The sequence below is a fragment of the Prinia subflava genome, chromosome 7 (genome assembly GCF_021018805.1).
Source record: "Prinia subflava isolate CZ2003 ecotype Zambia chromosome 7, Cam_Psub_1.2, whole genome shotgun sequence".
Taxonomy (NCBI): domain Eukaryota; kingdom Metazoa; phylum Chordata; class Aves; order Passeriformes; family Cisticolidae; genus Prinia; species Prinia subflava.
The window spans coordinates 14,868,754-14,896,196 of record NC_086253.1 but is presented as its reverse complement, the minus strand read 5'-3'; the positions used below and the strand labels follow the sequence as shown (position 1 = coordinate 14,896,196).

General features: G+C 35.9%; 1 protein-coding gene across 2 annotated transcripts in view; it reads left to right on the top strand.

Moving 5' to 3' along the window:
• Nucleotides 1-27,443, top strand: part of TAPT1 (transmembrane anterior posterior transformation 1) — a 51,376-nt gene that overhangs the window by 9,577 nt on the left and 14,356 nt on the right. Inside the window, exons 4-8 of one of the 2 annotated variants that reach the window (XM_063401655.1) lie at nucleotides 4,896-4,919; nucleotides 13,692-13,854; nucleotides 17,630-17,765; nucleotides 18,555-18,652; nucleotides 18,826-18,895. In XM_063401655.1, the coding sequence (XP_063257725.1) occupies nucleotides 4,896-4,919; nucleotides 13,692-13,854; nucleotides 17,630-17,765; nucleotides 18,555-18,652; nucleotides 18,826-18,895 (491 nt within the window). The remainder of the gene's footprint in view (nucleotides 1-4,895; nucleotides 4,920-13,691; nucleotides 13,855-17,629; nucleotides 17,766-18,554; nucleotides 18,653-18,825; nucleotides 18,896-27,443) is intronic. The other variant, XM_063401656.1, reaches the window with a different exon arrangement.

The following is a 27,443-nucleotide window of genomic DNA, read 5'->3' as shown; positions in this document are numbered from 1 at the left end:
TAGACATATTCAGGTTAGTAAAGGAGAGAGATGTAACCTTACCTTATAGTTTTGTTCTTTTATCTAACATCTATTTGAACATTTTTTAAAATTTCTTAGACTTGGCTCATGTCTTTTGATAGGCTCTTTGATATTGAAACAGAAGTTGTTTGTATTTTAGCAGTAAAAGCTTTCCTTATTTTCATGGAAAACTTTGCTGAAAAGATCCCTGAATAAAATATGTTCTTTCCTCTGAAGAATTCTAGAAAGTGAAACATGGAGAGGAAAACCAATCAGAATATTAAGAAATTTTAGATCTTAATGCCTTGATTTTCTGTTCATAGCGATACTAAGAAGTTGATAATACATTAAATTTTTAGTTTGCCCTTCTGGCATAGGCATCAAAAATTGGATAGAATTAATTTCCTTCATAAAATCTCATACTTCATGGTAAAGTTGGTTGTATGAGTCTTAAGTGCAGCCTAAAATAAAAGGAGCGCTTGTATTGATGTTATCTTTTTTGCTTGAATAAAGACTTCAGGATCTTTATTCTGAATTTTCCAAAACTTGAAGTTTATTTATGGTTACTGATTTTTTTTTTTTAATCAAGTTGTTTGTATTTGCATTATCAGTATTGTCTTTTATATGTGAAGGTCTTTTAGATGCATAGTTTAGAAATGTATGTTCTGATTGCAGCAATTGCTAGTTTAGCTACAAAAAAATAGTATTTTAAAATCTAGTCTAAAGATGAAATGTTTGTATTTGGTGGTGTTAAACATAGGCACTAGATGGCAGTCTTTAGTGTTTTATTGTGCTGTTAATTTTGAACTGACCCTCATACTTGTTATGTAAAGAGAGTTTTCTTAGCAGTGTAAAAATGACAGTTATTTGGTTTTAGCCTGATGACAAGGCAAATTATGTGCCTATTTCTAGATATCTGTATGGATTCTATTACTAAATTCAGGTAAATGTGATGGAGTTCAACGTAGCATTTGAATCTCTTTTTTTGTATAAAAATCTTCTTCCTCTTTTATAAACTCAGCTTTGCTTTTGGCAAAGACTTTTTTCTGCTCCTCTGAAATGACATTTAAAGATTTCAAAGACCAGTTGCTGGTTTAGGTTATTGTTCAATATGCGGACGAAAGTGACTTTTGAAGCACCATATGCACTCAGATGTATGTGATATGTGTATATCTGCATGCATGCACCTGCAACGCTAATATTTAGTCTGCTTGCTTGACAGTATTTTGTGTGTAAGGCACAACAGAAGCCAGTTTAATCTATTGAACTTGACTGTGTTAAAGTATTATCAAGTAAGATGCTGTGAAACTGAGATTATCTTGAGTGAAGACGTCTTTGTTTTTGTAACAACTCCTGAAGCAATTTCTTTCTTCACCATTTCCTCCAATGTGTTTGGAATTTAGTTCACTAGAATCTCTACTTGTTCAGTACATGAAGCTTTGTCTAATTCATTCATGTTGGTGACTTTGTACTGGAAGTTTTAAGACTCATGTCTGTAATATGTAATGGAACTTCTTCAGATGTAATGATTCTTATTTCCAAGTATTCAGAGCCTGCACTTTGAATTTTGGGGAGTTTTCTTGTTTTTTGTAGTTCGTAGTTTTGCTGATTTTATTTGTTATGGCAAAAAATATTTGTGATTTTCTTCCAGCTCAGGAAATACATTTTTACATATTTGTAACAAAATAGATTTGAATAGGTAAAGCACTTTTGTAATTACAAAAGGTACTTAGAAAGCAGGTGGCTGTTTATTTTTTAGCTTGCACTTCCTTGCAAATATTAAATAAATGTTGTCTAGTTGTTACTTGAACCTGCCACATCATATTCCATTCTGTGTAGTAAATAAAAGTGCTCCTCCCTTCATCTTGACATTTTTCTCAACATCACAGTGAAGTAAATAATTTAGTAGTGAGTATTCTGTTTCCCTTCCAGTTTTCAGTTCAATTATTTCCTCATAATTCTATCTTCTCTTTTCAGTGTAGAGAAAATTATATTACTCATTATTAAAAAAAAAAAATTCTATATAAATGGGCTAATTCCTGTCTATGGTATATTATGCAAAGTGCTTAAATATAGGGGAAGCAGTTTACAGCCTCTTCCACATGTTGTAACGTGGTGGGCTGGTGTGATGGTGAGGTGCTACAACCTTCTCACGCTTCTACGGACTTCAGAAGGGAAACTAAGAGTAATGTATTTTAAAGAAAAGAGTTTCCTTCTTCTGCCCAGGCAGTGTAAGCACTTCAGTTTGACTTCTGTCATTCTTCCTCATCACTTGATCTTTCTTGATCTCTTCTGAGCAAATTTAGTTCTATATTTTTGTCAGTGCTATATTGGTGCTGACAAAACAATTTTTTAAAAAACTTCAAGAACTGCAGTCAGAAGAATGCAAGATTCTATCACTGAGTGAACTAAACTGCTTTGTTTAATTACTGAGATCGAACTGGCAAAGGCTGAATCATCACATGGTGTAGTTTTGGCAGGTGCAACTTTATTGCACCTATGCTCTATAAGGGGCAGGGTGCTTTTAAAAAAATTAACACACACACAATTCACAGGATTAGATTACATCTTCTGAAATAACAAAAAATCATCTCTACTGTATTTTCTTTTGAGATAAGAGAAATTTCCTAAATTATTCTCTTTTAATCTTGTAGACTATTCTCACTTTATTAAAATATTCCTTGACAGCATTAAAGGTTTGTTGTTCCAGCAAAGTCTGTGCCAAGGTAGGCAGAGAAGTGGACCTGGTGGAGTTCTGTTTGAATTAGAGTCCTTGGTGACAGGTTCCTAAAACTAACTCTGCCAGAGGTTGAAAGGTCCAGTTTCATTTTACAATTCAGACAATTTTTATCAATACCTAGACCCAGAGATTCTGGGTAGATTAATATTGCTGCTGGTTTTGAAGCTCTTTCACAGAGCTAACCTACTATTTTTCTCGAAAATATCTTGCATACCAATAAAAGTCGATGTAGGAATGTGGAAAAGCTCTTCTGCATTATTTGTAAAACACCATGATATGAAAGCTAAAATTGCATTAGCAATTATTTAGTGAAACTCTGATGAGATTCCCAATTTAATTATGTTTAAAGGCATTTACATCATCTCCACAAAGCAAGAAAAGATTTATGAGGTAAAGTGATATTCTTTTCTCCAAATTGTAGTTTTCACAAGAAAATACAGTAGAAGATTATGAATTTTCTTACATGTAAAAATAGATTGACAAAACCTTTACAAGAGACCTCCCACACACACCTCATCGGCAGGGGTTCCCCACACCCCACTGCTGGCAGTGGGTCCAGGACCTTTTGGGCTCTCCTAAGGGATGAGGGCAGCACCTGGATGGAGGAAGCCCAACAAGATCAGATTTTGTGTGAGCAGCACCCCCTGCCCCTAAATGCCCCAGCACCTCCAGTGCCTCACACCAGAGCTGAATCCCACCAGAACTGGAGCATGGTGCTGATGACACCACGGTTGTGGGTCCAATCCCTGAACGGGCCATTTGCTTGAGAGTTGGACTTAGTGATCCTTGTGGGTCCCTTCCAACTCATGGAATATTCTGTGCATCTGTAAATTTTTCCATGTGGAAGTAGATATAGACACATTATAAATACATGTTCTGTGTTTTTCTTTTCCTCTGCCCTCTGAAATAAGTGAATTTAGGTCCTGTCTGCAATAACTTCAGCTACATTCTATGTCCCTCTTAAAATTCCCATTGACATCCTGTGAATTCAGATTCAGGTTTTTCAGTAGAAAATAAATAGAACAGCATTATTCCAAGAAAGAAAGCATATCTAGAAGAATAAAACAAACAAATACTCTAACATTCTTCTTATGGACATTATTTATTTGTTCATATTATCAGGCTGTTAAATAAATTTGAACCTCTGTTGCACACTTGTTCCCAAGCCTTTTTTTTTTCTTTTTTTTGCTGAGGAATTTTGCTATGAAATCCATAAGCTTCCTGTTGTCACCTGAAGATTGTTGAGGAAGTTGTGCATCTGCCCACCAAAATGTGCAGCTTTCTACCAACCAAGAAAAGGAAGCTGCATTCATTATTTTCTGAAGTATACTCTCACATCAAGTACTCCTTTCTCCTTTCCATAACAGTGCATAGTGTAGCGACATTACAACCTTCTCTTTCTTTCTTTCTTGTAAATCAGACCGAAGGGAAGAGCACTTTCACTTCCTTTATAGGATGGAATGTGGTGTCACAGGGATTCCTCCTTGGTGAGTAAATCCTGATTTTCTTTTTCCTTCTGTGCTGTCAGCCAAATTCACCTATCTACATGTAATCAGTAAAAAGGCTGGTTACAAATGATTAGTATAGCTATTAGATACAACACACCTCGAAGGAGAAACCAACACTTAGTTTTAAAAACAAACACATGAAATTGATTCAGTGCTGTTTGTGGTAGGTATATTTTCTTATGTAATTTTACATCATTGTGGAAATAAGTGGTTGTCTTAGATTTAAAACATTTTTCACATAGAGTGCCTGTGGACCAATTTGGCCCAGTTTAAAAAAGCATATCCTGGAAAAACTGTAGCCCCTGCTGTACTTCAGTTTATAGTGCCTTAAGCTTTTTGAGGTTTCTTTTAAGTACTGTTTCAATCAGGTTCATAGCTATATTTTTGTGTGTACTTAAAGCAGGTTTTTTTGTAATGCTTAACCTCAGTCTTAGGGAATTCGGAAAGTTCATTGCCAGGTATCTTAGTGTTAGACTTACAGATAATTCTATGCGTAATAAAATACAGCACCTTAGCATATGTTTGTTTACTGTTTTCAGTTATATTTGATTCTGTTATTTAAAAATATAAGCCTAATGAAAGCTTTTTCTAGTTGTCACTTATTTGAAACCTCGTTTTATTTTTTTTTTTTTATTTTTTTGAGACAGCTCTCTTCGGGGCCTAACAGCAAGGTTGGTTTTGTTTCATTCTTAGCATGGTCTCGTGCTGTATTGTGTGCATGTAGAGGCTTTTTATTGTTGGAGAAATGCAATGCCACCTAAACTTGGCAAGCTTGGCTCTCAGTTTCTTAGAATCCTTTATTTGGGACTTATTTTTCTTATCAGTTTGTATAATCACAATTTTATATCAGTGAAGTCCTGCATACTGTCAGGTGTACCTCTTCTTAAAATTAAAAATTGGAAATTAGATTTGCTCAAAATAGCTTCTTTTCCTGAAGCCAAACTTTAGCACAACTGTAGGGAAATATTTCCAATAGATCACATAGTCCATTTAAAAAAAATTAGTGTGTAGCTATGTGGGCAAGTATACCCTTTAGACAACCTTTTTTGGATTTATTTTCCCTAACATCTTTACTTATGCTAACCAGAAAATATCCCCTTATGTGCTGATGTAATAATTTTTGTTAGTGCTTCATGTAAAATTAGAAATTTGTGACACCACAGTTCACTAATGAAGGATATATTGAAGAATTGAGAATTTGGTAAAGAGTACATGTAAATCAAAACCCCATTGTTCAGTTTCCGTGCAAGTGTCTTTGATGTAAAATGGAGAAAGAAAGGATACCTAAGCAAAACTTTACTAGATCACTATAAGAATAACTGAAATATATTATTATAGATCTCAATGGTTATAATACAATCAGAAGAGGTTTGCTGTAAAATACATGCTTGAACTTGTAACATGCTAAAAGACTTATTCTGTGCATTATTAGCTGAAAAATAAACTCAAGTAAAAAGGGTTTTTTCAAGTGTCAACATTTATAGAAATATTACTGTTACAAAAGCATACTTTAAAATGTATATGTGTATGTATGTTATTAAGATGAAAATACCCATCTGAAACATCTTTGAAGTGACACTGTATTCTTATCTTTGAATTACTGTATAGATCACATCAGTACTGGAAATTTTATATGTGTTGACTTCATAGGAGTAATTGTTTACAATAATCTGGATTATTTGGATGAGGCTAAATAGTCTAAACTAAAGGAACCAATTAAAACGCAGTGAATTGTATCAATAAACAAGAAAAAATCTAGAATGCCTGTTGGTTTTTAAATCAACTAACAAAACAATCAGAACCCAAACAACTCTAAAAGATGATTGGAAAATCATATGTAATCAGATTAGTGAAGAATTGAGGAGCATCAAGAGGCCTGGAAGACAAAAATAAAGAAATCATATGACATCTTGTGACAGTTTGTGCAGTTAAGTTTAAAATAATATATTCAGAGTGCATATGGGTTGGATGCCAAAGAAGCTAAGTGCTCAGACAAATGTACTTGTCTGCAGATTACAAATGTAGTGAAAGCATTTTGTAGGTGCCAGTTACTGAAAAGCATACCAGAAGCAACTGTAGTGAGACTTTCTTTTTAGACTTTTTATACAGTAAGAAGAAATTTCTCTTTGTCCAGGCTGCATTTCATGTTCTGAATGGATTAAATACTTTAAATTCAATAAGCAAGGCTTATAAAAATACCTAACACACAACCTTGGTTTTCTTGGAAATCACTTGCTTAAGCAATCTTGTGCATTAGCTGCTTGTGATTTTGAACACATTAAAGACAAATATTGGTAAACTGTGATTTATTTTCAATAATGCTCTGTTTGATGCTGAGTAACTTCAGTTGCACAGCTGTCGGAACAAAAACGAGTTTGATGGGGTAGATACCAATACTTAGAAACCCTTGAGCTGATTTGTTTCTGTAAAAAATTAAAAAGAAAATACTGTGAGATCCATCCTGCTGTTCAGCAGCAAACGTTAAGGGTCAGTAGTGTGACCACCTGTGTAGTCATAGCCCAAATGGATGATGGAACCTAATGGAACCTAATGCTTTTCAACCAGTAGATGGAGACAGAACTCTTACTACTGCATAAAATGTAGATCATGGCATTTTGAGTATGATGTTAAAGAGAAATACCTCGAAAATTACAGACAGGTAACTAGTTCCTTAAGCTTTCACTTAAGAGTCTGCTTATGATGAGCACTGGTTTTCACACTGGATTTTTCTTGATTGGTTTTGTGTAGTTTGTGATATAAGTTTGTCTTCATTTTGTAACAGAGGAGATTTTTTTTACAAGTATCACAAGTCATCTTGAAAAAAAAAGTTATTTTTCCTAACATTTATTGAAATTTGTCAATAGCAAGGATATTTGGTAACATTCTAATTTGATAGTATTTTAATTTAATTTTATCAAGTAGCAAAGTAATCCTTCCTAACTATTTATCTATTTATAAGGCAATTTGCTTGCTTTTAGCTTTCCAAAAGAAGAGAACATACACAGATCCAATGCTTTTATAATCAGAGGAAAAACTTGGATTTACAGTTTCTAAATTGGTCTCATGGTGGACAAACCATAAATTGGAAAGTTTGAAGCATGAGTATGAAACTTTGATTGTTATTGTGTTGTAAAAAGTAGATTTTTTCTGTAACAGACTGATTGGCTCAGTTCCTGGTTGATGTCAGTCAGTGCATTGTGGAAATCTTGCCATAGTTTGACTTTCAACTGCTTTAAATATTGTGTGAAAAGCATTGAGTGTGGTATGCTTCTGCTTTTTTAACAATTGACTGGGCTGAAACAGAAGCAAGCTGTGGTGGAATAGGGAGGTATAGTAGTATGGCTTGCACATCACTTTATATTGAAAGGAGTAATAAGCTCGTATATCCCATTAAGTATGGATTTCTGTGTTTATGGTATTTTGAGAAGTAAGGCTTTGTTTCAGTGGAGATTTTCTGTTAATTAGTAGATCGATTATAATGACAAATGTACTCAAAGGCTGAGGATTTTGAACATCTTAAGTTCATGCTGTAGAATAGTTAAGTCTCTGTGGTTTCTTTCTGTATTGTCATAATCTGCTGGTTAATATTCCAGTGCAAGAGAGTTTCTCTGTAGGGGAATGCTTGGATTTTCACTGAATTCATGCAGAGTGAAGAATCATCTCGTGTTAAACATTTTGGTGTATTCAGTGTTAGTAAAGCAATATAAGATTTTACATAGTAGGTAATAGAATGGATAAGTCTTACTTTTTAGTATTAAGGTACTTTGCTGTTTGAAGAAGTTTTAAAATTTGATTCCTTGATGGTCTAGGCTATATAGCTAATGTGGGAACTTGAGACTTAGCACAATGAAACCACTTGTAAAATTTAGTATAGAGCATCTTAAAGAGCATGACTTAAAGCAAAAAATATTTGAAGTAGTAATGGAATAATCATAGAATCATTGAATGGTTTGGGTTGGAAGGGACCTTAAAGATCATCAGTTCCAGCCCCTCTGCCATGGGCAGGGATACTTTACACTAAGCCAGTTTCCTCAAATAATGGCAGAAAATAATTAGGTGGAAAGATATAAATCATGTATCGTAATAAGGTGATTTTGAAGAACAGTCCAGGTGCACTGTGTCATTTTATTTAGTGGTTTGAGGTGTGAAAATTGTGAGGTAAATTATATTCAGCTAAATTTTGAAACCATGTAACATTATTTTTGGAATCTGGTAGGATATTAGAGGAACTACATCTTGAACAAAGGCTCTCATGATACTGTCAAGAGCATTCATTAAAGCCAGGCAAGTGTTAATATTTAAATCAATTGTGCACCATCACTGTATGCTTGGGATAGCTTTGAAGGAAAAGACGAACTACTTTCTACAGAAAAATTCTACTGCCCACTCTTTTGTTACCTTGCTACCAGAGGAAAGTTGTATGGTTGTAGTGCTCTTTAATTATTGTTCTCACTTTGTCACTCATGAGAAAAAGGACCCATATGTAATTTTCATATGAAATTTTCCTCGCTGTCATAATTCATGCACAGCTGTAAAAATGTGATGTGTTTGGAAGTGAGCTGAGCTGTTTCAGGTTCTCATAACTCTGTTCAATGGTTTCTAAAGATCACAGGATCACACTCTGAGTTATCACATCACCTCAGTATTGTCTAGTTATTAAAACTTGGGTCCCTACTTTCAAGTGAGGTATTGAAATTACCAGCACTATGCCATGTTTTTCTTGTTTGTTTTTTGGCCTTTTTGTAGTTGTCATCGTTTGGCCAGTATAAGCTTTTTAATTTTGTTTCTTTGAGCTTCTGTGGTGCTCATGATGTGCATGACTACAGCAGTATGAATGTGCATGTGATATTAATCACAAGGTCTGATTAGTTAGTGCTTAAGATGTCCTGAAACTACTTTTCAGTGCTGGCATTGAGTAGTTACTGGAGACAATAAGTAAAAGCATATATTGAGAAAAATGAATGCAGAATGCTGGGATGCTGTGACAGGCATGAAATTGCATCAGGCAGTGTGTGTTTATATGTATTAAACAGCTTAATCCAAAGGATAGGAATGATTTGTGCCAAATACAGATTAAACCTGTGTGCCTGATTGTATACTAAAACTGCAATGGTCAGCTCTCACTGAGCACTGGCTGTATAATTTCATTACTGCAGGCTTTGCAGTCAGTTCTGTGTATTTGCCAAAAGGTGATAAATCATTAGACCTAATCTGTTTACCTGATTTCCTTGTCTTTGTAGGAAATAATTGTCCCTTTTCTGTATTTTATGCAGAACCACACCTCAAAATCCTTTTTTAAATGTTACTAACCAGAGCGGAAGATGATTCTGGTACAATAAAACTGCTTCTATGGATTTATGAAATAGACATGTTTGATCTCTCTCAATTGGAAACATGCTATAGTGGTACACTGTAGATTCCTTATTTAGTCAATATGAAAGGGTCTTTCCTAGTATACAGTGAAAGAACACTAGAATATATTGTAAATGCCAGGATCTTCTTACTCTTCTCACTTTCTAGAAAGCAGTTTTCTGTAGTCAATCTTTACAGTAATCCCTTGTACTCAGTAGAGGGTTGAGATGCTGGCAGCTCTTCTGTCATCAGACTGAGAAATTTGAAACTCTGAGGATATTTTTATGACTAAGATATTGTAGTTTAGTCCTAGCTGGCTCCTAAGTACTATGCAGTCACTCACTCACTCCTTCCTGTGGGGATGGGAATTGGAAAGTTAAGGGTTGAGATAAGAGCATAAGATAAGCTCATGGGTTGAGATAAGAACAATTTAATAATTGAAACAAAATATGCTGATAATAGTACTAAATATGATAATAATAGTAATGAAAAGGAGAAGGGGAGAGTCTAATAGAATCCTAAGAGAAACATTCTAAGAGAAACAAGTGATAAGTTATCCACTAGCCACTGCCTGGTACTCAGCCAGTCCCTGAACAGTGATAGACCTCATTCTGGGTAACTCCTCCTGGGTGTGATGCTCTGTGGTGTGGAATATTCCTTTTGGCCAGTTTGTGACATCCTGTCCTGGCTACACTTTGTGCCAGCCTTCTGTGCAGCTCCTCTCTAGTAGAGCAAAAGACAGTCAAAAATCCTTGAGTCAGGGTAAACACTTCTTAGCAGCAACCAAAACATTCAGTGAGTTATCAGCATTCTTACACTAAATCCAAAAAAACAGCTACTAAAAATAAAAGGCACTCTGTCCCTGTCCAAACCAGGACTCTTCTTCTGAAGTTGTCACTGTCATTACTGTTGGTTCTGCTTCTCATGTGGATGAGAAGCACAGGAAGTTACATAGAACTTTGCATAAAACATTAATAGATTGTATTTTTAATTAAAATATCAGAAAAATATTGTTTATTGCAGTTTTTTTTCCTAGACATACAGAGAGACTACTGAGAAAATAAATCCAAGTCACCTTGAGAAGTAGGACAAGAGGACCTTATGTAGTGCCAGGAGAGGTTTAGATTGGATATTAGGAAAAATTTCTTCACCAAAATGATTGTAAAGTGATGGAACAGGCTGCTGCTCAGGGGAGTAGTGGAACCACAATTTCTGGAGGTACTTAAAAGATGCATAGACTGTGGTTTAATGATGGACTTGGCAGTGATAAGTTGACAGGTAGACTTCATTATCTGAAAGATCCTTTCCAACCTAAATGATTCTAAAATTCTCTAAAAACATTATTTAAATGGGATCTGTTCTACAAAAGTTTAATTCCTGTAAAGCACAGCAATCAAGAGTAGTTGATCTCACTCTTTAGGATTGCATTTGAATTGAATCTCAGAGATAATAAAATTTGTTCTGTACACAGCACATTCTCAAAATCTTTTAATCTCACCGGTGTATAGGATGCTGTGTGCAAGTTTGCATGCAACTTCATAGAGAGTTAGTCTCCTGAGATAGTTTTCAGAGTTGAGACCACCTTTTGAAGAGCAGTTGTGTTCCTGGTTTTATGTCTCTCTTCTCAGAATTTGTAGTCCCCTGTGATGGTTGCTGTATGCATTTACATTGGCATTTCCTGAGTTGGTTTTACTTGAGTGTAGTCGTACAGATGAAAATCAACACAAGAAGAAGACTGATAGAGCTATCAGTACAGAACATCTGCAACTTGTGACTGGTGGTTGAGCATCTTTGATGTTACGTGTAAGCCAGAAAACCTTTGATGTGGTATTTTCAGTCTGTATTGACTTGTGGACATCAAAGCATTTTCCTGTGAGAATCTGTCTGGACTGCTTCAGAAGCTTCATAAACAGATTCTACTCACTAGTGCATTTCAGTAAGAGACCATTCTGTCATTAAAGTTGGTACCTTAAAGACTGTGAATGAGATTTTCAAGTGGGTGTCTCTTTTGTTCATCAGGTTTTATCTACCAGGTACTCACTACTTCTCTAATGATAAGGTAGTTGTTGGCTGAAAAAATGACAATGCTGATTTCCTGAGTAATAGATTCTGATTCTCCTTTTCATGTGCTAAGGCCTGGCATTACTGTTGTGACATAATAGTACCTTTACCACTGTATCCCAATCTGTATTTCGGAGTTTGAGTGTTGTACAGAAATGACTGAATACTCTTCCAAAATGGAAGTAGATTGGAAAAAAAGGAATATGCTGTTACTCAGCATGTGAATAGTAATAATAATTACAGACTTGTTCAGGTCATGTAAATATTTCAATATATACTATTATATTGCAATGTCTATAGTTGTTTAAGTCAGATGTAATTAAATAAGGCAGTAAATTTTCAAAGTGTGATTTTACAGGTTGGGGAGGGTGCATATTTTTTGGGTGTCATGCAAAGACAGACATAGGCTTTTTAAGCAGTGGGCAAAAGGTACACGTTCAGTTTTGTTTTAATTTTTTCAGTTGGTGTTTGCAGTTAAAACTCAGTTTGGGGACCAAAGAAAGGAAGAAGGTTCACTGAGGCATCTTGTCAAGGACTTAAGCTGAAATAAGATATGGTGTGAATATTGTTTGTTACTGGAGGACTTCTGAAAGCAAGAAAATATCTCTTAGGGAGACAAAGCCCCTGTAAGCAGTTCTGTTATGCTGGACCAAGTTGAATTCTGTTATTCAGAATGTAATTGATTTCAATGCAGTTTATGCAGTAAAAAGTTGATTGTAAAAGGAGCAGTTGCTCTCTGTTCAAAGTGCAATACTGTAAATCTGAGAGTTCTGAAAACTTTCTTGCTCATACTCCCAGCAAGAGCACGACCTATTTGCCCATTGTGGAATGTCACTGTGTGGTTCCAGGAGTGATATAATGCATGAACGTTGTTTTCAGGGCATTTTTCTTTTGAATGGAAGACAACAAAGAAACCCAAAATATAACACTCCAGCTGTAATTTAAATAGAATGAGGTAGCAGGGATTTTTAACTTTTCTGCAGGGTCTGTAGAACTTCTCCAGAGGTCATAAGTAACTATTTGGATGTTTTTTACAAATGGCATACATTTTTACACGACTAAGATAACTTAATTTTTTTTCTAAATGTGTTATCAGTTCATGGGAATATTGCCTAATCACAGGATGACCTACTGATTTAAGAATACAGAAACTGAAAATTCATAACTTGAATTGTGCTAACTGCTTGCAACTTCTTTGAAACATCAACTTCTGTAAAAGCATTTCAGTGTATTTAAAAAAATAAATATATTTAATAGAAATTATTTCCTCCTTTTTTATATATTTAATTCTCAACCTCTTGATGTAATTCAAAGGCTTTTTAACTGCTTTGCATCCTATTAACACTAAACTAAATAAACAGACCAGTGAATATGTCCTTGCAATTTCATTATGCTTGTGTATACTGTTGTGGCAATTGAGATAAAGCAATTTTCTTCCTGTAGTTTTACTAGGAAGAAATTGTGTAGTGATTCCTTTACTCACCTGGTGTACTCATGGAAAACTTGTGCATTTGGTTCACAATCAACCTCCAGCTCTAATGTCAAATTGTTTGCATTTACTGCTGCAGAGCTTAGAGCTAAATGAAGATACAGAATTTACAACCTGTTCCTCAGTATCTAGTTCATTGTACTGAAATTGAAGATGTCTGCTTCATTTCTTTTTGATCATAGTGAATACAATTTCTGTACCTGAGGAACTCAAAATCATATAATTGTGTGGAAGAGGGAAGGTAAACTAGAAACCAAAGGGCATGCATGCAGAAGGTTATTAAAAAGTGTGAGCTCTCAACAAATACAGTGTTTTAATTACAGGCATGTGGCAAGCAAGAGAGTGATCCTGTTCATGAGTGTGATCTATAAATGTGTATCATAGTCATGGTGTTGGAGTGAAGGGCAGAGGAAGGGGCATAATAAACTACATTAAAATATATCCATGATGAACAGCTTCTGTAAATTCATACTGACTTAGTAACATCTGTATTTTGTGGGTATATGACATTTAGTGGAGCTTTTTGCCCTTTGTATTTCAGTGACAGGCGTTTGCTACAACCTGCTCAGGTATGTGACATGCTCAAAGGAATTATATTGGTCATCTGCTACTTCATGATGCACTATGTTGACTACTCTATGATGTACCATCTGATAAGGGGACAGTCTGTCATAAAGCTCTACATCATCTATAACATGCTTGAGGTAAGAATGTTGGCATCAGAATATGAAGTATGCTTTTGTCAGACTATCTAAGATATTTTGTGTTCCAGTATTTGTACTTAGAATGTGGCACATCCGGTATTCTCACAAATCTGCACACACTTAAGATAATAAGCGTAGATGCAATGAAACAGGTTTGTGAACAATAAGGTTTTAGGTACTGTTTTATAATGCCTAATTTATGGAGCTTATTAATCAATTTCATAACAAGAAACTTTGATAAATGGAAGTGAAAGAGGTGTCTTATGAAATGCCAGGTAATGAATGAGATTTTGAACTCACCAAAAAAAGTAGAAACTGTTGATTTAAAATAGTGATAAGATCCCCAGAGAGAGCAGAGGAGGATAATAGAAAACATGGAATGTGGGTTTTAGTGCATCATTATGGGAATACAGCTTTCATTTTATGCAAGGACACATGTTACAGCTTTACCTCAGTCCTGGTTGGCAGACACAAGCCTATAAGGTGAATGAATGAATGAATGAATGAATGAATGTAGTGACACAAGAAAAGGAAATTCTGTTTTGGGAGGTGAGATCATGAGAAGTTCTGTAGAGAAAAACAGTTTCTGTTTTGTTATTAATGTAAAGTAAAAGATTTTTAATTGTACCTATTTTGTCAATGGTTCACAAAGTAAGCAATGTTTTCGTAGGAACAATATCTCCATCCCGCAAATATAGGACATAGTAGGAACACAACCTCTTAAACGGACTCAATCAGAGCTTTGTATACAAAAGTGATTCGACTAGGGTTCTGGGATTCCTGAATGATATATTAATCCTTGTTTGAACATCTGTTGTACCTTTGAAGACTGCTGAAACAGGGTTACATTCTGCAAAAATTAGGATATTTTGTCTAAAGGCATTTGTTCTTTCCTAATAAAACATGAAAATACTTCATAAGGAACACACTTCGTTATACTAAGTGAAATAAAAAAATATCATACAGGCCACCTCAGTTGTTAATTCATAGGGGTGTTGTTGCCTTTGATTTTACATTTGCTGAAAAATACATACAAATATTAAATTGGCACTGAGTTGGTATCTGGATTTTAGTTGTGTGGGAAAATACTCAACTATATATAGTTCCATAATTGATGAGAGATTACCACTTACTAAATAAATCCATGTGCTTAAAGTAGTAATTTCTCTATTTCAAGACTACTTCAAATCACTTAGTACTTTCTCAGCTTTATGTGCTTACCATGTAATTTGAAGTGATACTGCAGTGTTTGCTGTGAATTGGAAGCCATGTGCCATCCAGTTTGAAATGAGGAATTTAATTACTTTGCTATATTTGGCAGAACCAAAATTGTGTGCTTCAACTAAGAAATGTGCTGCGTGAGTTTGTTTCTTTTAGGAAAGAGGGAAATCTGTTACTACTCATGGTTATTAGAAAAATTACATTAGACTTTGAATTTGGAAACAGTATTTAACTTGCATGGCGTCTAATGAAACCCAGCATGCCAAGCAGAGTGAATGTTTTTAAGGGGCTTTTTTTACCATGACAAGTTGCCAATATTGGCAGAAAATGTTCATGATATCCCACTGAAAGACTTGGTTGATAGTCAGCTTTCAACAGTTTGAATATTAGCTTGCTTAGACTACTTTGTTGACTTTTATTAAAAGTCTTTGCTACTGATGAAAGCAATACTTTTAAAGGAATTTTAATATGTTCTTTTTTAAGCAATATGCTTTATGTTTTTTTCACAAGTTTTCAAAATAAGGAAGATCCTTTTACTCTAGTAAATCACTGAGCAACAGAGATGTTTACAATGTCCTGATGTTTTCGGCTGTTGGCAAGTCCAGAGACTATTGTCCTGGACAGATATGAGGAATGCAAAATCTTCAAATTATGTGCTGAATGCTCCCAACTGACAGGCTAAGGGGAGCATTCAGCACATTTGGCTTAAATGACACTTTTCTTTTTTAGATTCAGGCCCACCGGCTCCTGCTCCTTGTGAAGCCCCAGTGTGCGTTATGTTGGTGACAGCACTCACCATGGAATTCTGCTGGAGCCTGGAGCCGGCATGTAGGGTTTAGGTAAGTCATATTTGGAAAAACGAGCAACAATATTGTGTGGTGGGTTTTAAAATTTTCTATCCTTTCAGCAAAGAACCAAGGACTGCTTAAATAGAAAGGAAAGCAAAGCCACCATTTTATCTATTAAAACCCTCACAATATTGTGAACAAAAACTTACCAAACTCTTAAGCATTCTGTAGCTGGTGTTACTCTATACCAGCTGTAATTACTCAATGGGTCATCACAATGAGCAGGAACCAAATAATGCAGACAATTTCAATTTACAAAATCTAAAAGCCGAAAACAGTGCCACTGTAAATATCTCTTAAACTGATGAGCTTGGGAGTTTCAGATTTATGATAGTTCATCAGTTCATGGCTTTGTGCATTTTATTTCGTAGTTGATTCTTAGAGCGCAGCACACCATACATTTACTTGAGGCATCCTGTAAAATTTTGTTTTAATTCAATTTTCGTATTTTAGGAAACTTCATTCAGTAATAATGTCAGAAATAAATATGACTTTCCTCACTTCAGTATCTTTACCTTGAGAACTATTTAATTTAAAAAGTCAAGAAATGATCTGAAGTCTAGGTTTGTGTTGTCCCAAGAACTTATTTTCCATTTAGTAGGATCATTATTTGCAGGTACATTGTGCACCTGGTTCTGTATTGCTACATGTTGATGTAACATGTCCAAAATTGTTGCTTTACAGAAAGACACTTAGAGAAAGTATTCCTTGTTTTTCTTAAGCAGACATAATCCATTTGTCATCTTTAACTGTTTCCATTTGGTTGAGTTAGTAAGCAATGACAGACAGCTCTTTTTCTCTTTTTTTAGCCAGACATGTGCCAAGTTTAATTTTTTAAGTTCTGGTTTTGTTGCCCTTTGCAGCTTGTTTTTAAAATTTTGAACTGCAGAAAAAAATGTTCTACTATGTAATGATTTTCAGTTTTATGCGTTTGCTGCTGATGTTGGGAACTGGTGGAACTCCCTGTGACCTTTCTTGCTGTGGTATTAAATTACAAGTTCAAAATGCTGTCCATATGTTATATATCTTTAGAATTACTGCTAGGGCATTCTTTTCCTGTTTGTGCATAAATCCTTTGGATTATACTCCAGGTGTATGTTGTTTCTTCAACATATTTTCCCTTTTTGGAAGACTTTCAAGTCCCTCTCAATCTCTTGGTTTTGTGTTACAGTACTTTTAATTTTGAATTCTGCTTTATGCTGACATTTGCATTAAGTATATACTTCAGTATATAGAACACAGTAGAGCCAAGTCTAATTTCAGGGGGTTTTGTTCCCTGTCATCTGGAGTTCACTTTTTATTGTTGGGGTTTTTTTCCCATTAAACCCTGAGGGATGGGGAAAAACATTTTAAACGGTTGGATACAACATACATACTCCTTTTCCAAAGGCTGAGCTTTAACCTGTACTTGAGTCTCTTTCAAGAAAGCATCTAAGGTAACAATATATGATTATTTATTCCAAATAGTGTTGCAAAGGGGATAGTAAGTTTGAAAGGGAAAGTAAACTGCTTAATATAGAAAATGAACAGTATTGCTGTGAAATCCAGAGAGAAAATGGAATAAGTAAGAGATCAGAAGTGATATATATGTGAAACTTTTTTTAGATCAAGCTGTACTTTTAGTTTGAACTGTTCTTGAACTGGGCATGCTCAAGTGTTGGAGAGAAAGGTAGGCAGTAAAAGGCAGTAAAGTTCTTCTTGTTTAGGTGGCTGATCGTCTGATTTCTTCATTTGGACAAGATATTTTGGATGCTCTTTATTGGACAGCTACAGAGCCTAAGGAAAGAAAAAGAGCTCACATAGGTGTGATTCCTCACTTCTTCATGGCAGTGCTGTATGTCTGTATCCTTTTTCTTTGATAATTTACAAAATATTCTAAGTTAAATTACAGAGAAATTTCTCTGCATTATTTTATTTTAATACATTTGAAAAATTGATGGTATTCATTAATCAGTGTTCTTTACTTGAAAAGTAAGATCGCCAGTACCACCTGCTTTAAAAAAAAGAATTTCTTCATTATGGTGTACCTATAGTAAAATGAAAAATCATAGTTCATGAAAAATTTTATTTCTGATTTGTATTCGAGTATTTAAAACCCTCACAGGCTTTTAAAGACAGTAGGGTTTTGTTATTTAGTGGAATGTTAAATGCATCTGGCTTGAAAATATTTTCTCAAAGTGAAGGGATAAACTCAGGCATATTCAGGATGCAAATGCTCTTCGTGTGAAATAACCTTAGAATGTATTGATGAATCTAAACAGATACCATAGTCCAGTAGTTTTGGTAATAAATTTAGAGTTCTTACCATATTTCCCTATTTTTTCTGAAATCTGTAGGTGGATTCTGAATCTTTACCTCAGATTTTTTTCTTCAGATTGTATTGATGTTTCTCACAACTAATGTCATTGAGTTCTTTTAGAACAAGAAAAATTAGCATCATTATTACATGCTACAAAGCACTGTGCATATATTACAGGTAAGTATTGTCTTGCTGTAAGTCTGGTTTACAGGGATATGGAAACCTTCCTGTTAAACTTTGAAAGCAAAATAGGAAATCTGTGGTTAACTGCTCCTCAGTACTGTTGTGGAGAAAACTTATTTCAAATATTCTTCCTTAACCCTGCTATGCAGTCCTGCATGCTATTCTTATAATGGTTCAAGCAACAACCCTTAATGTGGCCTTCAACTCTCACAATAAATCACTGCTCACCATCATGATGTCCAATAATGTAAGTATGTAGCTTTATCATATAGCTACCCTAATTTGTTTCAGAATCTAATGTCTTTGTATGTCATATGTCTTAAGTATTAATATTTTAAAATAACATCTTTTTTAATAATATTATTTGTTTATATCAGTTTTTTTGTGAGAAAACTAACTAACTGTTTCTAAAAATTGCAGTTTGTCGAAATAAAAGGAAGTGTTTTCAAGAAGTTTGAGAAGAACAATCTTTTTCAAATGTCAAACAGTGGTACGTATAGCAGTACTGATCAGGAGGAAATGTGAAGAGAGAGGCTGTTTATTTAATTCATTAATGTATTTAATGTAATCAGTGTATTTAATATTCTTACTATAAACATTTTACCTTGGTGCATTTGAGTGTTCTGACTTGGATTCCTCATCACCCCTTTTACTGTTTGGTTCAGTAGGATGAAACTGAGATCCACTTCAAGGAACACTTACTCCTTTTATGGAAAGTTTTTATTTGAGGTGCTCAAACAGCCTACTGGCTTTGTGCTTCCAAGTGATCAAGTCTCTGTTTTCAAAAAATTGACTATATAGTGTGCTGTATGGGCACAGTGATCTCAGAATGCATGTTGGGTGGCTGTGAGGGTGGATCTTGAAATACCTCCCCCTAACCCTAAAACAAACAAACCACACCCCCCCCCCCCCCAAAAAAAAAAAAAAAAAAAAAAAAGGTAACAAAGTACCTGACATATGAGGGAGATACCAGAGATTACTATAATTTTTGATATGCTCTCAAGATAATAGGTAGAGGGTATTTAAAACACATGCTTCTGGCACTTCTTAACTGTGTTGCTGCTTAGGATGAATTTTGGGAACTCATACTCAGTGTGTCTCATGAGGAAAAGCTGTTCAGGTATCCTTTGATGGAGATTCTTCCTAATACTGGTATCAGCCATTTGAAATATTTATGGAATTTTTGATTTCAAAGCCAGTGGTGATTGCACTTTAAAGTTGTGCTAGAGCTTCTTTGCTTGTACTAGTTTTGTAGAATCTCAGAATGCTCTGAGCTGGAAGGGACCTCAAAGATTGTCTTGTTCCAACCCCTACCATGGGCCAGGGTCACCTTCCTCTAGACCAGGTTGCTCAAAGCTCTGTCTACCTTGGCCTTGAGCACTGCAGGGAAGGGACACCCACAGCTTCTCTGGGCAAACCTGTGCCAGGGCCTCACCACCTTCACAGTGAAGAATTTCTTCAGGATATCTGATTTGAATTTCCCCACTTTCATTTGTACAAATGAGCAAAGAAAATAGAATATATTCTTTTCATTCCAGCTCATCATTTATAAACCAGAGAATTCAAATGTGCAATAGGTTAAAAAAAACAGCTACTTATTTAAAAACGGATTATTCATATTTTGCTATCACAAGTGAAATTTTCAGCAGGCTTTCATCAGGTTGAGTTCTGACTCAATAGTCCTTTGTCTAATTCATCTGCAAACTGCAATATTACATGCAAATATTTTGTCATTCTTTGGATGAAGGATTATTTACGTAAAACCTTAAATATATCACATAAATTTATGTAACAGAAAATTAACACTAAATATTAAGCTACTGCATAGATGCTCTTAAACCTCCCCTAAAAGATCTTCCCAGCTATGTTCATTATTTGTTTATTTAGTGAGAAGAGTATTATTTTTACTTCAAAGATTTAATTGCTTATATTTTTAAAATCAGACATATTTAAGTTTACAGTGAAAATGCTAAAAATGAAATTTACTTAACCATTGACAGCAAACCTAGATAAGGTTTCTTATTAATGCAGAAAATAGTTACAACTAAGCATGTAGCTCTCCTACTTAAAGGTGAGGCCTCTTTCATGTTGAAATAAGCAAGGGATTGGTATTAGAAATTGCTAGTAATTTCCTCCATAAAAAGAAAAGGATATCAATGTTTTATTGCTGGACATTGTTATTGAAGAGCTGTAATAGCAAAAACAGGTCGTCTTTTATCAGTTGATGGAAGAAGTATTGCTGTTCATTAAACAGTGTGGGGATGGAAGCAGTGAGTACATACATAAAGAGTGCACAAAAGCCAATTTATTCCTTTCAAACAGATAACTTTTCCTGGAACACCTTTCAGTATGGTTATAAATAGTAGTGTTTTTCTTCTCAGAGATAATAGCAGACAGATTTTTAGTAGAGCTTTTCACCTCGTTTGAACTTGAACAGATTTACTCCATCAGTCAGTATGCAACAATATTGTTTCAATTCGCGTATTCTGATCACTTTAGTATCCTTTATGTGTTTTATTTCATGCAGCTGAAATGATGATGCATCTTGTGTTGGCCTGCTATGCCCACACTTTATCCTACCCTGGAACTGAGGCTAGTCTGGTCCTGTCAGCTGAGCTTCCAGTTAGCCTTTGGAGTGTCTTGTGTGTCCTAGAATTACATTGTGCTTAAACTGCATGCCTGGGCTGAACTGAGCTTCTTAATGTAAACTCTAAATCTGGGCATTCCCATCTACTTCCCACCTTTCTCTGCTTCTTTCAGGAGTTTTCTAAGGTCTGCAGTCATCTGTAGGGTAATGATGGTAGCAGTAGCTGATTAAGCTTGGACACACCAAATGGATTCCCCTTGTCCCACCTTTTCTGCGGCTCAGCTCAAAATGTTATTGTTGTCAAACATATGTTTTCAATTTAGTGTAAAGGTACTGATTAGTACACAGTAGCTAAATACAGTCATTCTGGAGGGGAATAACAGGAATCTCACAGGGACATCTGAGGAATTTCTCATGAGTAGATGAAATTCTCTTCTTATTTAACATGTTAATCAAAAATATGACATAGCAGAAAAGATAAACAATGGCCACAAGAGTAGATATTGTGTTCAAGAGAAGTTACTACAACTAGAATTCAAAAGTCAGTTGTCTAGTGAATAGAAGTGTGAAAACAGAAATGAGCTGTGCAAGCTGTACTTTCTAAGAGATGCCCTGTATCACACATTGAAATACCTTGCAGAGCCCTGCCTGGCTCAAGCTTTTGTGCAGTATGACATCAGTTTGGGAAGTGCCCCCAGGCTACCACTTTAGATCTGGAAATTGTGAAATCATTTTCATTTGGCATTGTGCTCAGCACCAGTTGGTGGATAGCAAGCTGATGTGTGGCTGTATTATTTTTCCTAGTATTTACATTTCTGGACTTAGTGGAGTCAGTGATCCTTCTCACCTTTGTATGACCATTTAAAATTCTACTGTAACAGCTAATTCATTAAAACTTCAAGACTCAAATAACTGAATCATCTACATAAAAAATAATTGAATGGGACTTGAGATATACATTAGTTAACTGTCATCTAATAAAACAACCTGTTTTATTTTAGGGGCAGATCAACAAAGACCCTTGGGCTTGTATAGCTGCTTCAGACTGCAGCTACAGAATCTGGGACTTGAACCATGCTGTTCCCACAGCTTTGCTTTGTCAGCTGCAGCAAAACTGCTTTTGCATTGTCACCCTGAATTTACAAGGAAATTAATGCACACCCAGGCAATCTAAACACTGTGGCCACTGGAAAACACTTCTATACAGAAAACCTTTTATTTGTTGTATCAGGAAGAAATATTTCCATAAATTTAAAGAGTATATTCTCTTTTTGAAATAGTTATCTGTAAACTAATTTTGTAGGGTCAGTATTAGAGAACAAGGAGACCAAATTATAAAGAGAAGTACTTTTACTGGCATTCTTGAAAACCCAGCATGTTGCCTTCCTTTATGCTTTTAAATATCTTATTTTAATTTCAAGCTGTGCTCTAGATTAAATTTTTTCACAAAACTCAATTGTACCTCATACAAATAAACGCATTAGATATGGTTCATTAGGTTATTTCCTTCAATCAGTTGTTAGGCCTGACTCTTCCTTGTTTTTTAAATCTCTTGTCTAAAAAATTTAACATATTTATTCTGAAGTTTCAGGAACTTCAGTTTTTCTTCATAATTCTGTACCTTTTCTTCTCTGTTCTTTGTTCCAAATTTATCAGTCTCTGACTTTGATCACAATGTTGAATAGCCTTTATTTTTATCTTTGGTCATTGAAATTCGATCTGCTTTCTCATGTGGCTTTTTTTTAATACTATTATTCTAATGAAGTTGTTCATTTTAAGGATGAGGGATTTGAGGGCAGGACTATGTATAAGATTGTTATGTCCTTGGTGATTCCTTGTTCAGTGTTTGATCCTTTCTTGTGCTCTGGACACTTGTTAAGAGGTAGTTGGCACCAGAGCTATTTAGAAGTAACTGAGATGTAAAGCAAAGGATCTTTTTTCACTTCTTACATGCTACAATTTATAACTAGCTTTTGATTTAAACTTTTAAGCAGTGGGATAAAATGATAATTTTTTTTTTCCCTTCTGATTTGGGATTCCTGCATAATGTGTCAGGGAGTCTGGAAGGAAATAGCTATGTGTTCTAAAGACTATTTACCACACTTCAGGATCTCTGTTCCCGTGATCTCACGGTCTCTTTTAGTTACCATTGCAAAGTACCTAAGATCTTCAGGGTTCAGCAGATGGTTGTTGAGATATTGGCTAATTAATTACACTAGTCCATACTAGATGCAGTGCTGTGCCAGGAATCTTTATTTCCGGTAACATTTGTTTCATGTCCTTTACAAGCTTTCTAAAACCAATGATACCCTCTGGCAGGCTGAAAATTAATTTCTGGGTATGTGTTCCTATTTTTCAGGAGGATTTATGGAGGGGCAGAATGTGTTATTAATATGGGAATAGAATTCTATTAAAATTGGAATGGCAGAGTTCATGTAAGTGGGGCCAAAACATTTAAAATCTGATTTGGCTGTGTACAATTCTTTTTTGGGCTTTACTTTGCACAACCAAGAGGAAAAAAAAATAGATCTTGCTTTTTTTTCCCTTTATTGCATTTATGGCAGTATATGCATTACATGTATTTGAAATAAATGTTTACGACCTCTGTTCATATGACAACCCTTATAAGCACATGTGACTTACCTTAATGGAAAAGGGTATATTGTGGTTAGTTTATGACATGTGACTGCTAAGTTCTGATGTACTAAGTCTTGGAATGTCTGATTCCCCCTTTCCAAAATACTGAAATACATACTTTAAAGGCAGTTGAAAAGATTTAATCATATCACTTGCACCACTAGAGGATGCATAGAAACACAGGCAAATACAGTGTTGTCTTTCAAACTAATCTGGAGTGTGTATGGGCAGTATGTAGTATGATGAGTGTCAGGCTGCAGGGCCAGCCCTGGTAAGAGTGCAGCTTCAGGATGGTGTTAGAATGCAGTCTATCAGTCATAGAACAGCCTAGGTTGGAAGGGACCTTAAAAATCGACACTGAAGTGACCTTTCACTAGACCAGCTTCCTCAGTGTCATATCCAGCCTGGCCTTGGATAGACTTCCAGGGATGGGGCATCCACAACTTGTTTAGCAACCTCTGCCAGGGCCTCACCACCCTCACAGTAAAGAACTTCTTCCTAATATCTGATCTAAACCTCTTCTTTCAGTCTGAAGTCATTCCCCTTTGTCATGTCACTATGTGCCCTAGTAAAAAACCCCTCTCCATCTTTGCTGTCGGCTCCCTTCAGGTACTGGAAGTTCACAATTGAGTCACCCTGAAGCTTTCTCCTGTCTGAACAATCCCAATTCTCTCAGCCTTTCCTCACAGGACAGATGTTCCATCCTTCTGATCACTGTGGTGGCCTCCTCTGGACTCACCCCAGGTCCCTGTCCTGGCAGTGCTGGGAGCCCGGGCTGGGTGCAGCCCTGCAGGTGGGGTCTCTGGGCTGGAGCAGAGGGGCAGAATCTCCTCCCTTGCCCTGCTGCCCTCAGGGCTTTGGATGCAGCCCAGGGCACGTCTGGTTCTCTGGGCTGTGAGCACACGCTGCCAGCTCGTGCCCAGCCTCTCATCCCCCAGAATCCTGGGGCTCTTCTCAACAGGGCTGGTTTGGATCCGTTCATCCCCAACCCAGGTGCAGCACCTTGCACTTTGTCTTTCTCCATCTTTTGAGACTCCCATGGGTCCACTTCTTCAGCTTGTCCAGTGCTTCTGGATGACATCCCACCCTCCTAGTGTGGCAAGCTCAGCCCTCAGTCATCTGCAAATTTGCTGAGGGTGCACTCAATTCCTTCATCTCCGTTGTTAATGAAGATACTAAATAACACTGGGCCCAGTATGGACCCCTGAGGGGCAGCACCTGTCACTGATACCCGTCCAGATTTCATGTACAGTATGTTGTCAGCACTGTGCAGGATATGTGCTGACAACATACTGGTCAAGGGGATAAATATATCTGAATTAGTACTATATGTCAGGTTTTTAACACTTAGGATCATAAACACTGAGAAAGTAAGCTTCTTAATAATTTCCTTGTGGAGGTAGCTGAAGACCGTTTAAAATATTGGATTGTTATTCTGGCTCTCATATAACCCTGTCTTATAATGGCAAGGGTTATTGAAGCTATCCTAATGGAAAAACCATTATGTGATATGCTTATCATATATACTTAGTGGAATACATGCAAAACTGGGTTGAAATGGCTTTTATCAATGTTAATAAGCCTTGTCACAACGGAGAATGAAAAGATATCACTTTTTCTTTCTGCTTTCCTCTTCATTATGCTGAAGCAGAATAGAATGATTTCCTCCTGCTAGTACCTGTGCTGTCTGTAACTGATCACTAATACTGGTTGTTTGCCATTGTTTTACCAAATACTCAAATACAGTGATACACTTTGCTTTTGTTGTTCTTAAGAGCATGAGCAAGTGTGGATCCAGGGATGTAGCTTCACTTGTTCCATAGTTCACCACATCGTCTAAGAAATGGCAATACAAGCTACAGGAAAATCCCCTCACCAGCTAAAAAAATCCAAATGTACATATACAACATCAAATAAGTTCGTAATAGATGATGAAACATTACTGTACATGTTCTGTATTCCAAAATTTTAATTGGTGTTTAGGACTGATTACCAGTGTTGTTTTGGATATCCTGAAGCCTGTTTTTAGCCTTGTCCATGAGAGCGAGAAATGAAATGAATTTTTGAATTGTTTGAGTTTACTGTTGAAGCTGCTGTAAAGTGCCCTGTCTGCCTTGCTTGCAAGTCTGACAGTTGATGAGAAGGATGAGGATGAAGAGTAGCAGCCACAGTCATTCCTCCCCCTCCTAACAGCCTTGAGCAGCTGTGGCAGCAGAGATAACAGATTAGAAGGGAGGCCACTGAGAGCAGGGAAAATAAGCAGAGGGGAAAAATAGGTATCAGCCTGTCACCTAGCCTCAGAAATTAGTGGAAGAAAAATTGGTATTATTACAGCATTATAAGAGGAAATTTAAAGCCCAAAATGTCCCTTCTCAATTTAATCCTGTTGACTGGTGAGCTAACATATACCAAACAGGTAATAAATCTCCGGAGGATTAGCTTGAGACATGCTTTAATGTTAGGCCTGAATTAAGGTCTTTGCTTCCCACTTGAAAATGTCTCTCTGTACAGGCCTCCCTGGGACCTGAAAAACTGGAGATGAGATCTGTGTTGGTTATACATTGCTGACCAATGATGTGTCATGGCAGTGTGGAAGTATGTGATGTGGGAAATAGAAGAATAAATAATCTTGAAATTCTGTGCAGAAGTCTGAGAATTCAGTGATTATTCTAAGTCACTAATGGGCATGATAAAGAATGTAGATCAGTGAGTGCTTGATGCATTTTCACCCATTCGTGACAGCATCATGTAGTATCTTGTCACTAAGTTTTTCAGATAATGCTGTGTTCTGATCATTTGGGCATTACTTTGTGAATTCAGAAGCATAGAAGAATGCACTTCACTTGTTGGAGTGTTATTGGCAGGAAATCAAGAAATTATGGTTAGGTTTTACCTATGTCCTTTCTTCTGCTTTAAATTTATTGTACTGAAAGATTTCCTTTTTCTCCACCCCCACATAGATGCTATTCATTCCATTTGAAAGCTTCTCCGTTCCCTTCCCCAGCCCATACTGACAGATGAATTTATGTACCCCAAGATGTGCCTTTTTACAGTGTGCATGAAATCTCATTCTTCTTGGATTCTGTGTGCTTTTTCTTTCCTTTTCCTGAAGGATTTCTTCTTTTCTTTTTGCTCCATTTTTTCAGACTTGCCAGTATTTCCAAACTTCTATTCTAAAATGAGGTATATTATTATACTACAATAACTGCAGCCATGAGCATTGATGTTGGCCTGTAGTCAGTCAGAGATGATGGCAACTGTTGACATTAAGTCAAAGATTTTTTTGTCCAGCTTAATCCTTGTGTGTTCTTCCAAACATTTCTATTTCCCAAAACCAGTAGGTAGAAGCCCACACAGTATTGGAGGTGCTTAAGAAAATGATGTAACAAGCAATAACAGTATCTTCACAGATTTTCTTAGTAGCTCTTTCTTCTAAAAAGACTTCTTTGGATTTCCTAAATTGTGATGACATTATGTTTTAAGTTTTACCTTGTTTTTCAATAATACAGTTTCAGGAAAGTGTATTTTAATAAGCTAAAAAATGTGATGCTTCCTGAAGCAAGCTTTGTATGTCATCTCTGGAAACAGGACACCAAAACAGAAAAAAAAGGCTGCCTTGTCTGGGAGGCAAGTCAGAGGACTTTGTCCCTAATTAGATTGCTTTTGTGTTACAGTGCTCACAGTTTTGATACCTATGGTGATACATCCTGCTGTCCCCTTTTAAAATGGCCATGTGAAAGGCTGGTAGGAACCTTCTAGCTAAAGTGTAACAGTTGTCTTCAAACATGTTTTCTTCCTTCTGCTGAACCCAATA